Source organism: Protopterus annectens, chromosome 12.part0 (genome assembly GCF_019279795.1).
Source record: "Protopterus annectens isolate FY-2018-M chromosome 12.part0, PAN1.0, whole genome shotgun sequence".
Taxonomy (NCBI): domain Eukaryota; kingdom Metazoa; phylum Chordata; order Ceratodontiformes; family Protopteridae; genus Protopterus; species Protopterus annectens.
Window position 1 is genome coordinate 451,263,213 of NC_056746.1, and position 15,936 is coordinate 451,279,148.

A 15,936-nucleotide genomic window follows, 5' to 3' on the forward strand; every position below is an offset into this window, starting at 1 on the left:
AGAAACAGCTAACACACATACTATATATATATATTTTTTTTCACACATAGATCTGTATGCAACAGTTCCTAATCTCCCATTATACTATGGGTAATAATAACTTTGTGATTCTACCAGGAAACAGCACTCTAAATTAGTACTTCCAAGGATATAGACAATTTCATAAATCATTTCTGATACTGAACAGCAGTAACAATAAATAAGGAAGAGACACTGCAGTGCGAACACTAAGCACTGTAAACAGACAAAAAAAAAAAAAAGAATTTGCTAGGCACAGATAGCATGTATTGTGGGATTCAATATATACGAGAAGCTCCATGTCAAAATAAAACTAGTCAGCCAGTATAGTATACATTTGAAATAAACCAAAGAATACTAAAAAAATACATTCAAAAAGGTACGATAACCTTGTATGATCAGTTAACCTGTGAAGGAAATAGTTATATCTACAAATTCACTCGATCTACAGATTTATCATTCTTAATACACTTCTGTGACAGCCAAAACATTATCATTCTAATGGCACATCACAATTAGACTCTTCAGTGTGTACAAAACACTGCTGTATTAGACTCCTGAATCACTAACAGTAGAAAAGAAATAGCACAGTACTACTTGAAATCCTCATGGTGCACCACTCAAAATGACTTAACGTAATAGACCAAGGTAATGCATGACAGGCAAAACTATCAGGTCATTTGTTGAGATTTCTGTCAAGTGGCTGCAGAATATCCTTAGAAGCAGTGAAAACACTAAAAGTAGTACAATCTGTGGGACTTGCTCATGAATTTACATAAATTACTGTGCTGCTCGTCTGCTGGAAGAAGCACACAGCTCTACACTATAGTCATCTTCATTTGTTACCAACTTTATCAAAACGCTATCCACTACACAGCCTTCAAAGATGATGCATGCAGTTGCAGACGGAGTTGCAAGACTCATTCTCTGTAGCACGGAGTTCTAATCAGAACAGAACAAAACACTCCAGACAAAAAAAAAAAAAAAAAAAAACACGAGAGAAACATCCATTTCAATTTTCCAATAAGGAAACAAACCTACTGCTGTATACGATCAGGTAAGAAATTAGTTGGATTACGATATTACCAAGTAATGACAGCTACACAGAACACGCAGAAGGACCACTCTTCCTATCGCATCTGGGCACCAGTAGGCACAGCTACTGCAGGTGTGCTACCTTTGAGCAACTGACACTACTTTTGGTGCTGGAAGATCAATAGGCTGTGAGTTCTATTCCTGCTCCAAGTGCTTGAATTAATTTTCCAAAACTGATACAGCAGTGTAGCATAAGGAAGGGTACTGCACTCAAATGTTCTATCCTTCAGATAAAATGTTAAAGATTCTATCAACCTGAATTGATTGCAGCTCATGTGCATTTATAAGATCCCACGGAACTTAAAATGGAGAGTAAGGAAGTTCACCTGTGCTCTGCACAAATTTTCTAAACTCAGTATGACTACACTACCACAGGTTTCCCCTGAAAAGAGGCAGCTGGCCTAGTGAGACAAACCAGGTCATCAAAGTGCAAGATGATAAATAATAACATAAAAGCTACTGCAGAAGCATCTGAAAAACTGCACACACCACAGCAAGTGTAGGCAGCAGTTTACTGCAGCATCACAAGTACCAAATATCTAAGTTTTCCCTGGTCTAATAAAGAGCTTGACCAAACTCAGAGAGATTTGAGAAATAATAAAAAACTGAATTGATATGAGATCAATAAAAAGTGACAGATGCAACTTGAGCAAAACCTTGAAACCAAAAGTAACTGCATGCTCCAGAAATATGAAAGCATATCCCCACTAAAAAAGAAAAACAATGAATGTTTCAAGTATACCACTACCACCCTTAACTTAATATACCAATTCCAATGTTGCAGCACACTGGAGTGGGTTATGACAGTTCTAGGATGTAGGTTTCAAGATTTTTTTTTTTTTTTTTACTCAGGCTTCTATGATGTTCCTGAAGACTCATATCATCATATTCATGCATATTTTTGAATGGCACTTCTGAAGAAAAAAAAAAAAGTACTGAAGGATAAGCCAAATGCTGGGAAACCTGGGTTTTCTTAAGACAGACATGAAAAAAGAAGTTATGTACTCACCATAACGTTCCATGTTTGTAGTCAGTCTCGCCCTTCGTTCGTACATATGGGTACGGAGCCGATCCTCGGCTCCAACTCGGCCTATTACAAAGCTCAAAGTCTCTTAGTTGGCTCGTGGCTAGGTAGGTATCCCATAGTGCACTAGTACAATCCCCAGATCTTGTTTGCTGCTAAACTATAGAAAGCTAGAAATAAAGTTATCCAGAAACAACAACAATAATGAAAGGTCTCCACCCTACCAAGGTAACATTATCCTGTCTCCAGACCCTTCCAGGACGGGGGTAGGTGGGTGGGTTCGTAAGAATGAAGGGCGAGATGGACTACAAACATGGAACGTTATGGTGAGTACATAACTTCTTTATGTTTTGTAGTCCTATCTCGCCTTCATTCTTACATATGGGCCAGCGTCCCTAGCACCTTATTCTTGGGTGGCTCACAGGAATATACTCTTGAGTACCATGGAACCAAAGGAGGCTCTACCTCTTGAGGTCAGATTCAATTTGTAATGAGTAATGAAGGTATGAGGGGCAGCCCCAGTTGTTGCTGCACAGATACTGTCAATTGGAACTCTGACTTGGAAGGCAGCAGATGTAGACTGGGATCTTGTAGAATGAGCCATAATCTTGAACTGTAGAGTCTTTCCATTGGATGAGTAAATGAAGGAAATACAGCTCAAAATCCAATTAGAGTCACTTTAGAGACTAGTAGACCTATTCTAGATTCAGAAAAGGATACGAACAATTGATCTGACTTTGAGTTCCTTATTCCTGTGAAGGTAGAACCATAACTGCCTGTGAACATCAGTGCTGGAATGATTAGGGAAAAATACAGGTAATTCTATGGTTTGGTTCAAAATTAGTGTGAGAGCAAACTTTAGGTATAAAGGAAGGATTTGTACGAAGGGAAACTCCGCCTTTGTGGAAAATCAAATAAAGAGGCTTAAATCGACAGTGCTTGTAACTCTGATACTCGTCTAGCTGATGTGATGGCTACTACAAACAAAGTCTTCCAAGACAGAAACTTCAATACACATGAATGTGCAGGTTCAAAGGGCGGGGAAGTTAGTCTGGACAAAACGAAGTTTAGATCCCAAGGAGATAAAGGTTCCTGAAAGGGAGGTCTCAACAAAGTAGCACCTTTAAGAAAGGTTTTACATAATCTGTGGGACATCAGGTTAGATTCATGTTGTCCCAAATGAAAGTTAGATATTGCTCACAACTGGACCCTAATTGTGGCAGCAGCTGATCCCTGATGGAAAAGTTCATACAAAAATTCTAAAACCACACAGGTACGGATGCTGTGTAAGGATCTACATTTATTTCTTTAGCCCAGATAGAAAACCTTCTCCATTTGCTAGTGTATAACTTCCTAGTGGCAGGTTTATGCGAAGATGTAAGGATGTTGGTCACAGCAGATGAAAAATTATGACGCCTGACTAGGGGTGGAAGTGGAGCAGCCACGCTGTCAAGTTGAGAGTGTGTAGGCAGGGGTGAAGGGAGCCTGACATGTGTCAAGAGATCTGGCACTGGGTCCAGAGTCCATGAATCGTCTAGTAGATGAGGCCTGAGAAAGGGGAACCAAATCTGACGAGGCCAGTAAGGAGTGATGAGTATCATTTTGCTTCCCAATAACCTTGCTTTCTGTACCACTTTGGATACAAGTGGAAAGGGAGGGAATGCATAAAGAAGTCCCAGGGGCCAATCGCGAACAAGTGCATCTCTCGGTGACTCCCATAGAGGGGGGATGAGGGAGAAGTAGCTGTTGCATTTGGTGTTGATTGGACTGGCAAAGAGATTGCAGCAAGGCTGTCCCCATTTATAGAAGATCTGTTCCGCTATTTCCTGATTCAGAGACCACTTGTGAGGCATCAAGATTGCCCTGCTGAACTTCTTGGCTATCACATTGGTTGTCCCCAGGATATGCGTTGCTACTAGAAAGCATTGGGAAGATATTGCCCACTTCCAAACATGAAGAGCCTCTCGACAAAGGGGGTAAGATCTGGTTCCTCCTTGTTTGTTTAGATACCATACCACTGAATGTCAGACTGGATGGCTATCGTCCCTAGAAGAAGAAAGTCGTGAAGTGCTTGCAATGCTAGAAACACTGCTCTCATCTCTAGGACACTGATGCGCAAGTGAGCCTCGTGATCTTGCCATGTGCCTTGGACAGTCCTGCCTAGATAATGCCCCCCCATCCTATCTGTGAGGCATCCGTGGTCAAAGCAGCAACGGGTTGGCGAGGAAGGAATGGAGTGCCTGTTGTCAGCTGGTCGGGTTGAATCCACCAACGAAGGTCCTTTTTGCAAGACTCTTGTTATGATGATATGGTGAGATAGAGACAGTTGTTGAAAGGACCACTGGGAAGATACAAGCCATTGGAGAACTCGCATATGCAATCTGGCTAGAGGGACTAGTGTTATGGTGGAGGACATGGTCCCCAAGAGTTTCAGCACTGTCTTTGCCTTGACTTTCTGTAGAGGAAGAAGACTGAGAATTTGTCTGAGGTTTTGAATTCTGTCTGCAGGTAAACGAGCTAGCATGGAGACTGTCTACTTCTGCGTCTATAAAAGTCTCAAATTGAGAGGGCGATAAGGCAGACTTTTCCCAACTTATTGTAACCCCCAGCTGGGAACGGAGATGGATGGTGGAATCTTTGGTTTGTAGGAGTAGGTGCCTAGTGGTGGCAGTCAGGAGCCAGTCATCCAGGTACAGAAACACTTGGAATCCTCAATGTCTCAAGTGAGCTGTCACTACTGCCATACATTTAATGAACACCCTGGGGCTGTGGTGAGACCAAAGGGCAGAGCACAAAACTGGTAATTTCTAGCTCCCAGTCAGAAGCGCAAATGACTCCTCGATGCTCTGTCCATTTTTATATGGTAGTACGCATCTTGGAGGTCTATGGAGCACATCCAATTGTCTTTCCCTAACAGAGGGAGTTATAGACTGCAGTGTCACCATCTGGAACTTGGTGTTCTTTACAGATTCGTTTAAGTTTTCTGAGGTCCAAGATGGGCCTCCAGTCCCCTGTACATTTTGGCACTAAAAAGAATCTGGAGTAAGTTTTGAATCCTATCTGGTCTGTGGGGACGGTTTGGATGACTCTCTTTGCAAGCAACTTTTGCACTTCTACAGCTGCTTGATCCCTGTTATTGGGTGGAACATCTGGGATCTTCTTGGGAGTGTGGGGTGGAAGGGAAAAGGGCATGGAGTAACCTCCGTTGATTATTCTTTGTACCCATTTGTCTTGGGTGATGTTTAGCCAGGCTTCTGGATACAAAGATAGGTGACCCCCGACTGGCTCCAGAGAAGAGCAGCCGGGCCCCACATCAGGAGCGCTGATAGGGACGACCTCGAAAAGAATCGCGGCCACCCTGGTTTTGCAGACACCCCCCTTCCTCTAGGGCAATGTCTACCATTAGCTCCTCCTCCTCTGCCTCTGAAGGAGGAGTCATCCTGTGCATCCGGGAAAAAATCTCTGTGACCTTCTTGAACCACATCTTACCACCTCTCTGACCCTTGGGATATGGTCTAGAAGGGACAGTAAAACATACTCTCACGGCAGAGAGAGTTTTCCCTTCTTGTTTGCACCTGGTGAGTGTATCTTTTACCTTAGGTCGAAACAATGAAGAGCTGTCAAAAGGGGGCATTGGTAAAGGTAGACTTGAAAGGCTCCGCAAAACTACATAAGCGCATCCAGGAGTGTCTCCTAAGGGAAACTCCTGAACCCGCTGCCCTGCTTGCTCCGTCGGCTGCATAGGAGAGCAGCCTCATGGAGGAGTTCATGATGGAAATTAAGGTGGACAACTGGGCAGTCACCTTCTCAGGGACTCCTTCAGTAGATGTAACTTGAAGAGCATCTCCTAACTCCTTGAGATCATCTCTCTGAAGCATAGTAAAATGTGCGAGATAGTTCAGCAATCTGAGGGTAAAAGCTACTGAAGAAAAGATACGCTTCCTGTATCTATCCATCACTCGAGACTCATTGTTCGTCTGAAGGACAGATGAAGTCTCCGCTAGCTCCATCTTAGTGGCTGCCCGCCACCACCATGGCATCTACAGGAACACCCTTGGACAAAAACTCTTTCTCTTTTGGGGCAGAGAGAAATTTATTGGCTCTTCTGGGGACTGGCTCCATGGCATCAGGAGTCTCCCACACTTTTCAACTAACCAGGTCTAAGAGTTTGTCAAAACGTGGAGACACCCAAGAGGCTGAAGGTTGTGACCCAAAAGCCTTCAGGTACACGGACTCCTCATCAGAAGGGCCGACAGTGGACCAGCCACCTCTCTGCTTTAGGATCTCTAAGATGTCTACAAAGGAGACATCATCAAAGGATAACTTGGGGGACCCTTCTGACTCCTCGAGGTCAGTGTCTGAAGTGATGGACTCATCCGGGGAGTCTACATGCTTCCCTCTTCCATGTCCTCTTCTGAGGGGGCTCCTCAAAAGGGTACTCTGGGGAGGTTTCAAAAGACTGGGGACCACCCAACGGGGGCTTCTGAGGCTGCGGGTCTCTGCTGTAGAGAGAGAGAGAGAAGGTGCTGAGACAAAGGTCGGTGCTTGAGAGGGAGGAGTATCGGTACCCTTAGGCAGAGCTGATGAGCAAGACAGCACGATCATCTCGAAAGCAGATCTCTCCGGCTCCGAAGACAGCCACGGCTCCGAGAAAATGGAGGTAGTCCTCTGCTCCAGAGCATTCGTCTCTGAGACGGATGTAGGGTCCGAGCTCACCCTAGCTGACGCACAGAGAGGGACACTCGGCACCGAACAGGCTCGGGTCCAAGTGTCCCTGTCGGGGCCGACCAGTGAGTTTCGGCTCCTAGACACCATGGACGGCGCCGAAGGTGTCCGAGTAGAACTCAGCTCCGAGATAGCTACAAGGGGATCTGGAAGCGAGAGTTCTACAACAAGTGGCACCGAAATCTCCGGCTCCGAAGGCCCAGCTCGGAGGAGGAACCACAATGGGGAGGATGGACTCCGGTGGCTATGGAACTGACTGGGTCGGAGCCAACAACAATTTGGGCAAAGCAGATGGCTTCAAGAGTCTAAGCACTACTCTCTCCACATCTTCTTCTGACAGGCTCTTGGAGAATCTGGATGACAGGGTAGGCGATCTGGATCTCTAACATTGGAGAGCTTAAGGTTGGGGAGTCCAGCAAAAGATCTCTGGACCAGCTCAGATAGGCTTGGGGCTGACACTACAGTGTCAACATTGACAACCTCAACGGGCTCAGAGGACAGTAGAGTTGAGGTGTCTTATCAAGTTTCAATCGTTTCTGAGGAGGTTCCGATACACTAGTCAGCGCCGGAGAATGCCTCTTGACCGACTTGACCTTCTCTTTTCTGGATGAATGAGACTTTGATGAGGAAGAAGAGCTTGCTAAGTCTTCCTCGAAGGAAGGCTTGAGATGACCTTTCAAAATTAACTTGTTCTTCCACTCCTGGAGAATTCTGGAGCTTAAGGAATGGCAGAATAAACAAGTTTCCTGCAAGTGAATGGCTCTGAGGCAATAAACACAATTACTGTGGCCATCCGTAATTGGCATCTTCTGGGAGCACTTTATGCATTTTTTTGAAACCTGAAGGTTTGTGGTTTTTGGACTCTTTAGACATATTTAACAAAGCTATATCAACAAGGGAAAACAAGGTCCTCTAATTTAAATGGGCCTCGCCCTAACAGGTACACAACAAGCACAACGAGGATTAGGTCGTCTAACTTAAACAGGCCTAGCCCTAACAAGTACACACACACAGAAAATGAGAGACTAAAGAGGACTAGGTCCTCTAACTTAAGCGTGCCTAGCCCTGTTAGAAAAAAATGAAAGATAACAGAGAACTAGGTCCTCTAACTTAAACAGACCTAGCTGGATAAGCTAAGTCAGAGAAAAGACCAGAAACTTCAGTAGCAGGCAAAGTACAAGACAAACAACACTGCACGCAATCTTTTAATCTCTAAAAATTTAGAAAAGAAAACCCTAATACAAACGTGGACCTACAGAGAAATAACATGCATCAAAAACTAGCAAAAACACTGCACACGATATACATGTATGAAAAAGTGAGAAAAACAAGGTCCTAAACAAACGCGAACCTATGTAATATCAAAGGTATTACAAACAAGCACACAGGATACCAAACGGAGAACAACAAGGGCCGACAAGTTCTCAACAAACTAATTAAATGGCAAAAAACACTTCTAAACACAAATCTATAAGATAACTAACTTCTAATATTAGGATAAGTAGCTAAAGAATCAGTAAAGTGAATAATAATGAAAAAAAGTTTTGAACTTAGCCACGGCCAAGCAAGAAGCTTCTGAACTCGTAGACGTGGCAAACGAGATCTGGGGATTGTACTAGTGCACTATGGGATACCCACCTAGCCACAAGCCAACTAAGAGACTTTGAGCTTTGTAATAGGCTGAGTCGGAGTCGAGGATCGGCTTCCCAACCCATATGCAAGAATGAAGGCGGGATAGGACTACAGAACATCAACTGTTTAACCCTCAGGATCCAGTAGTGATTTTTTTTCATTTGGTTTACTTACTTGCTGGTGAGGGAACAGTTCTGTTGTTTCATTGTAAGCTCTCTCTGCTGCCACTTCATGATTTCTCTTGAGAGCTCTTCTGGGGTTCTGAAAGAAAAGCAGAACTCTTGTGACTAGTAGTAAAATGTTAAGAAGAAGAAATATTTTACAAATAAGAAATAATTCATCACAGAATGTCTAGACTGAGTTTCATAACCAGCTGTAGAAGAGTATCTTGACATAGGCTTAGTTGGGAGTGGGGGGTTGACTTCACCTTCAACCACAGGTCTATATTAGAACACCGAACATTCAAAATGTCGAGTGTTCTAATATCGAACCCTATCAATCAAAAATTCAAAACATCGAACATTCAGAACAGCAAATTTTTTTCCTAGGGAAAAAATTTGCTGTTCCAAAACACATTCACACAACACAAGCACACCAAACAAACAGCAATCCACACACATACACCTAAACTCTTACACCTAACCCTACACTAAACTATAGATACACCACTAACTATCCACTTACCTTAACACAAACCCTAAGGTCCGTCACTATCACAGTCACCTCACCCGCGCCCTAACCCTAACTCACCTACCCTGCTCTAACCCTCACATCCACACAACTGCACACTTACCTGACCCGAGCCCTAACCCTAACTCGCCTAACCTGCCCTAACCCTCATGTCCACACAATCGCACACTTACCTGAACCCGAGCCGTAACTTTCCACCAGAGCGCAGAAAAAACCCAATCAACAGTAATGGACAACTGAATTCTTTCCCTAGGAAAAAATTAGGTTTTCTGTTTCTTCGATATTTTCAGCATTCGCTGAAAGCGGGTCGATATTAAAACACTCAACATTTTGAATGTTCAGTGTTCTAATATAGACTCTTCAACCACTACTATTGGGCTTGACTAACCTGCAATGTTCACGTGTGTGCACTGAAGACAGACAGCTTGCGTGCTGATGGATAATTGTAGTATTTCTTTAAAATTTCCTCACAATCAAACCTTAGATGTGTGCAAAGAAGATTGAACTAGCTTATCTAGGGGCACTGTAGTATCCAAGTAAAACTTGGACTATATTACTGTGATAATTAGTTTTTTTTTTCTTTTCTTTTCACCTGTCTCAATCAGCCAGATGTTTATACAGAGGGATACACAGAAGGTGACTACCACTTTGGGGGGGGGGGGGGGGTATGCATGTACTAATTTTCCCAGATATCAATTATGTATCGTTGCATTTGTCTTTCAAGTGTATTGTGATCTGCAATTTTGTTACCTTTGAACATTAAGCCTTGTGTACAACTTATTTCTTCCTTTAAGGAAGAAAGAGGACTGAATTTCATTCCTTACTCATGATTTCTGTGCAAGCCACCGCTACATCAAAAGGGTGGAAGGTTCCAAAACATACCTTAGAGCATCTAGACTCCCGTGGCTTTTTGGGGGGACCTAGCGGCCCTAACTCTCTAGCTTAATTATTATTTCCTCCTCAGTTATTACAGTGCTGTTTTGGTTAGTTAAGCTGTGCTGAAAGCATGGAGAAAAATAAAGGCAGGAATTGAATAATTTATTTAATATTACTTAGGTTATATGATATATAGAAATATATGTGAAGTATAACGTTTATGTTAAAATAGTTTGATTTCTTTTATATGGATGTAAATTTGCCTATGTCACAAGTGATATTTCAATAAAGGTATTTGGAAAAAAAAAAGGACGCTGTGAAAAAACAAGAAAAAAAGCAATATGGATGACGTGGAGTACGCAGGGCTGGGTTGGGGATATGGAAGGGCACCGGAAGTGGTATGGGGGATGAATAGTGGAGAATAAAGGAATCTGTGTCCCTCCCAATTAGTTTAATTTAATGGATTCCTTTTTCACTTCAGGCTGTCCCTGGGTGCAAATTATTCAAGGCAGCATTTCTGAAAAATACTTGAACTCACTGCCCTGGGTGAGTATGCCCTAGGCAGAGGTCTATAGTATTTTTAAAAAATAATTTAGTGCAGATAACTACCAGGACAAAGCAATTTTAGAGGGAATTTTGAGACCAATTTCTAATTACAAAATGGCATGAATAACTCCCAAGTTCTTTCTGAAGGATTTGGACCTGTCAAGATAAAAATCACAGCTGAACGTAGACATGCGAACAGCTATACGCCTCTGTTAAAATAATCTGCAAAGAATCAAGTCATGTTTATAGAGTGAGGTTTATCTCACTAGCCAACTTAAGCATAAATGATGGATTAATTCACAAGGCACTACCACTGTAGAATACCAAGTATGGAGGTTTGACACAATGCTTGAAGTTCCAGAGCTCTTCTGGGAGACGTAATGGCCACCAGAGGAAAATAAAAGTTCCTAGGGTACATATTTCAGGGTCTGTAGGAATAACCAGTTTGAACAGAGGAAGCTTCAATAGAAAAATGTATTAATGCCAAGGAAGAGGATGAGTAGGTAATGTACCTCTAAGGAAGATCATGAAAACCTTCAAGGAAGCTACAGACACTGAATTAGAATCTTGGTGAAAATGTTACAAGGTGCACCTTAATAGCAGAGTAACTCAAGAGTGCCAGATATGTATAAAAGGTAGTCTACAACTGCAAACAATGAAACACTGAAGGGATCCAAACTTTTAGAAATACCTCAAACAGGAAAATATGTCCATTGACTTAATGTTTTTCTGGTACCAAGCCACTTGGAGGAATTAGGAGTTGGGACAACCCTGTCATTGTTAAGCAGGGTCCCTGGCCATTAACAGAACTGAAGAAACTACAAGGTTAGATGAAGAGTGCACAGGTTCAGGTGAGGCCTGCCACATGGATGGAGCAGGAAGACACTGAAAGGCTTCAGAGAAAATGATGACAAAGCAAAGGAAAAAAAACTTGTCAAGACCGACATGGGGCTACGAGAATAAATACGGATTTGTTTTTCTGAATTAATTGGAGTCAGTTTTTGGGCAAGAGCATCTGTACGGCATTCATTTACAGCAGGAATGGCAGAAAAGAGTTTGCTGCATTTGGTGTTTATTGGAGGGAGGGTACAAATACGTCATAGCAAGGCTTCCACCAGTGACATAAAATTGCTGCTGATACTAAGTACTTGTACAGCATTACTAAACAGTGACTAAAATTGCCTGCGAGGGAAATGACCTCCCCAGAGATGTAGCTGGCTACCAGTAAGCAGTTCACAAAAGTAACTCACTAGCATATGCTTACTGTTTCTTGAAAAAGGGATTAGAACCAGCATGCTCCCTGCTTGTTTACTTACAAAACCATCACTACCACACTGTCTGTGTAGATAGCAACATTGTTTTGATTATAACTGTTAGAGCTGCTCTCATATCTAAAATGCTGATATACAGCCAGACCTTCAGTTATGACCACTCTCTAAGACAGCATGGCCTTCAAAACGCCACCAACCAATCTAGAGCAGAGGCATCTGTGGTGCTAGGAGCCTAATAGTTATTCTAAGAGCCTTTCAGTAAGTGCCATTTGAGAGAAGTAAAATTATGGAAACAACTTTTAGCACCAGAAGACTTTGCACTTCCCCCACTGTTGGGCAACAATGGAGTTGGTACACAGGTGTGGGGAATTGCATATTATCCCACTTAAGTGGATGCACAAACTTACTTTCAAATTTGCTGGAAGTGGTTTTCAGCAATCTTATTTCACATTAATAGCATTCAATAACAATCTTCAGCAACATTCATCCATGGTGACAGCCACAACTGTGGGGAGTAGTAAGAGACCCAGTCAGGTTTGGTGTGGGAGTCCACTATATCAAGTGAGACTTGCACAGTTTGAATACCTTTAAATGCTACATCAAGGATCTCATGATTACAGCCACCAAACTCTTAAGGTTTACTGCAGAGCTTGAGTAAAACTAACACTGGGAACAGTGTAAATAGCTGCTGTCATGAGTTCCAAGGCTATTAAGCATAGCAAGATAAGAAGTGAGCTAGCCCGAATGATCTGAGTCACCATATTCTGTAAAATGAAGACACCGTACGAGTGAAGACTGGACTTGCTGAGCAGGGTGTCCAGCATGCACTCTACACATGTTTGCAATTGACAGGACTCCATCTGTTACTTTGGCTACTCCCTCTGACTGGGCATGACTAAACTCCCTTGCAGAAAGCAGACTGCCTCTTGTTATGTAATGTAACACTTCCACCCCTTGCAGTCTCTGCCTTGGTGTGACTACAGACGTGCATTTGTTACACAACTGGGGGTGGGGCAGGTGAATCAAATGGAAGGGTCCAGAATTAATAGATGGCTCCCACCAACAGACATAGAAACAATCAGCATGCTTTGGTGATTTTTATGGAAATTGAGGCATCCTGGATATCCAGAGAGCACATCCAGTTGCCTTTGACCAGACAGAAAAGTCATACTGTAGCATGACCAAATGAAAAAACTCTTTGGAGATAAATGTATTTAGACTGATCAGATCAAATACAGGTCTGAGATTGTTCAACTTTCTCACAACTAAAAAAAAACAAGAGCTGGAGTAAAAACTATATCCATTCTGGTTTGGAGGAACTTCATGGATGGTTGATTTTAGTAGCAGGTTTAATACTACTTTTCTTGTCACACTGTTATCAGATTTGGACATCTGATAAGAAGAGACCATGAAGCTTAGGAGATGTGTGAAAGGGAATTCCATAGCCTCTGGATATTATTATCCGGATCCACTTGTCTTATGTGATGGACAATTATATCACATGGAGCAATAGAAAACCAGACAAGATCTCGAAATCAGCTGCTCATTTCATTTTGAAAATGTTCATCTACGTTCACAAGTCTACCAGACCTGTGAGCATAGATGAACATTTTCAAAATGAAATGGTGAAATTAATGGACATGCTCAGTGAAAGAGGATATCCCCGGGGCATTTTAACAAAAATAAGTAAGGAAGTGGAGGACTAAAGAAGCACTGTATTTAAACCCATATTAAAAGGAGGATTATTAAAAGTTGGAACGAATAATATAAATGAAACTGATTGAGAGGAAAAACAAAAGAAGGGCCTTAGTGCTACCATTCAATGAAGTAGCTGTTAAAGTAAAGACCATAGTAGAGGAGACATGGCAAAGTGTCTTTAGAAATGAACTAATGGAGATTTTAGTGCTGCGGTAGCGTTGTCGCCTCACAGTAAGACGCTGTCCGGTTCGATTCTCAGCTAGAGCGTCTTCTGCGTGGAGACGTGTGAATGGGCGTACCTTCGTTGAAGGTTGTGCTTCAGGCCTGGCAAGCTGGTACGTAAAAATCAACTGCCAATCATTAGCGGACCGGAGTTCCGCTGTGGTGACCCCTAACCGGGAAAAGCCGGAAGACACAAACAAACCTGAGTTTATCTACAGTAGAGGTACAAATTTAAAAGAAATGTTGGAGACTAACGTCAACTTGAACATACACAAGATGCCAAAGATGAGTAAATGTGGATGTTGCAGCACATGTAAATACATTAACGATGGACCATATGTTGCAGTTTACAACTACAGGACCATATGTTGCAGTTTACAACTACAGGAGAACTATTAGGTGTCCTAGATTTTGTAACTGCAACACGAAGATGGTTGTTTACGTTGCTAAATGTATAAGCTGCTCCACATATTATGTAGGGAAAACTATAAGGAAGTTAAGGACATGGATTTAGAGCACATTAGGGATATTAAAAATAAAAAAATCTGTTAGTTCTTTGTATGTACACAGCCAAAAATGTAAAGATTTAAAACATTTTTTTTATTTTTTGTGATTGACCATGTTCCTTACAATGAGAAAGGTGGAGCTGACAAGACTTTATTGGAAGCAAAAGAGTGTTTGTGGCAATTGAGACTTGATGCGTCTAACCCTCCAGGTATAAATGAACACATTTCCATCTTGAGCATTTTGAAATATAAATCACATTGTATTTGATAAATGCACACATTTTTTTTCCCTAGTATTTATTTTCTTTCTAGCTTTTTTTAGACATTGTATTTTGAGAAATGCACACATTTTACTTGTCAAGCCTTTTAAACAGGATATTTATACTTTTAAGATGTATTATGTATTTGCATAGGTAATTTATTGGCTTTTCTGATTGGTTTTAAACATAGGGGGTGTGTTATATACATGTGTATAAATGAAGTTGTTTTAAATTGTTTTTCCTCTCTGATGATGCCCAAAGAAGCAACTGAGTGAAAGCGCTTAGTGGATATGTGAAGTTGTTTTATACTCAATAAATGGTTAACTGTCATAGAACTGGACGGTTTTTTTTTTTTTTTTTTTTTTTACAGGTTTATGGTTAGTAGTTCATGTATGTGTTAACTTATGCAGATAGGCTGACCCAAATCCCCAGGGACAAAGGAGCTCTTGGCACAGACAGCATCATTGTCAAGGTCAATGATATGGGTAGTAAACTGGATGTTGAAAGCACAGACATTGAAGGCTGCAGTCCCAAAATAAAAACTACAGCAGAAGTCAACAGAGTATCAATGTCAACCCCAGCATGTGGAAGCGCTACTGTGGTCTCACTACTATAGTTGTCATAATAAGAAACACTTGGAGAACTGAGATCGCCTGGCATGAAAGAGATGCCTCTGCCTGCCCTGCCCTAGTACCAGAAGAGGAAGAGTAACAGTTTTTTGCTGGACTTTGATGAATGCTTCCATCATCTTGTCAGAATCCAGTACAAAGTCAGGTAAAGACAGACTTTGGAAGGACTGTAAAGGATCTGACAGACAAAGGACTACAAAAAAAAAAATTCTAATTTCAACACCACAAATAGGCGAGATACTACCAGTTTTCACTAACTTAACCAAGTGAATGTTCAGAAATCTTGAAAACTCTTTAGCCCTGAGTTTTGTACGACTTGGAGAACTTGAGTTTCACTCTCTCTGTCTCCACCACTTTTGCCAGTTTTTTTGCTTCCTTTCTTTCTCCATGTTTGTGTTAGTGTCTTTTTTTAAACTCAACCAAGGGATTGACTATCAAACCCAATAACTCAGGACACAGTTCTTGCAGAGCTAGCTTTCAAAATTTAAACAGGTACCTTGTTTTGCAAGTCATTAACTGTACTAGAGTGAAGGAATCACAGATATATCAATGCTTATTTTAATAATGTTCTCCTAAACAAAAAAAAGTTACAGCAGTTTTGAAAGCTTTACTATCCATAACAAATGTGAATCATCATAAGATTAAAAGCAGCTTAGAAAAAGTACAGTTATGTAAGAACTTACCATAACAGTACATGCTCTTCTCTTCCTGCTGCAGTGCTGCCAGTGTACCAAAGCCTTTACA

The 15,936-nt window shown here is 41.7% G+C and overlaps 1 protein-coding gene across 1 annotated transcript in view; it reads right to left on the bottom strand.

Moving 5' to 3' along the window:
• The window catches only part of MAD1L1 (mitotic arrest deficient 1 like 1), a 4,750,917-nt gene that overhangs the window by 4,277,549 nt on the left and 457,432 nt on the right, over positions 1 to 15,936 (bottom strand). Inside the window, exon 10 of the mRNA XM_044089554.1 lies at positions 8,669 to 8,755. Coding sequence (XP_043945489.1) covers positions 8,669 to 8,755 — 87 coding nt within the window. The remainder of the gene's footprint in view (positions 1 to 8,668; positions 8,756 to 15,936) is intronic.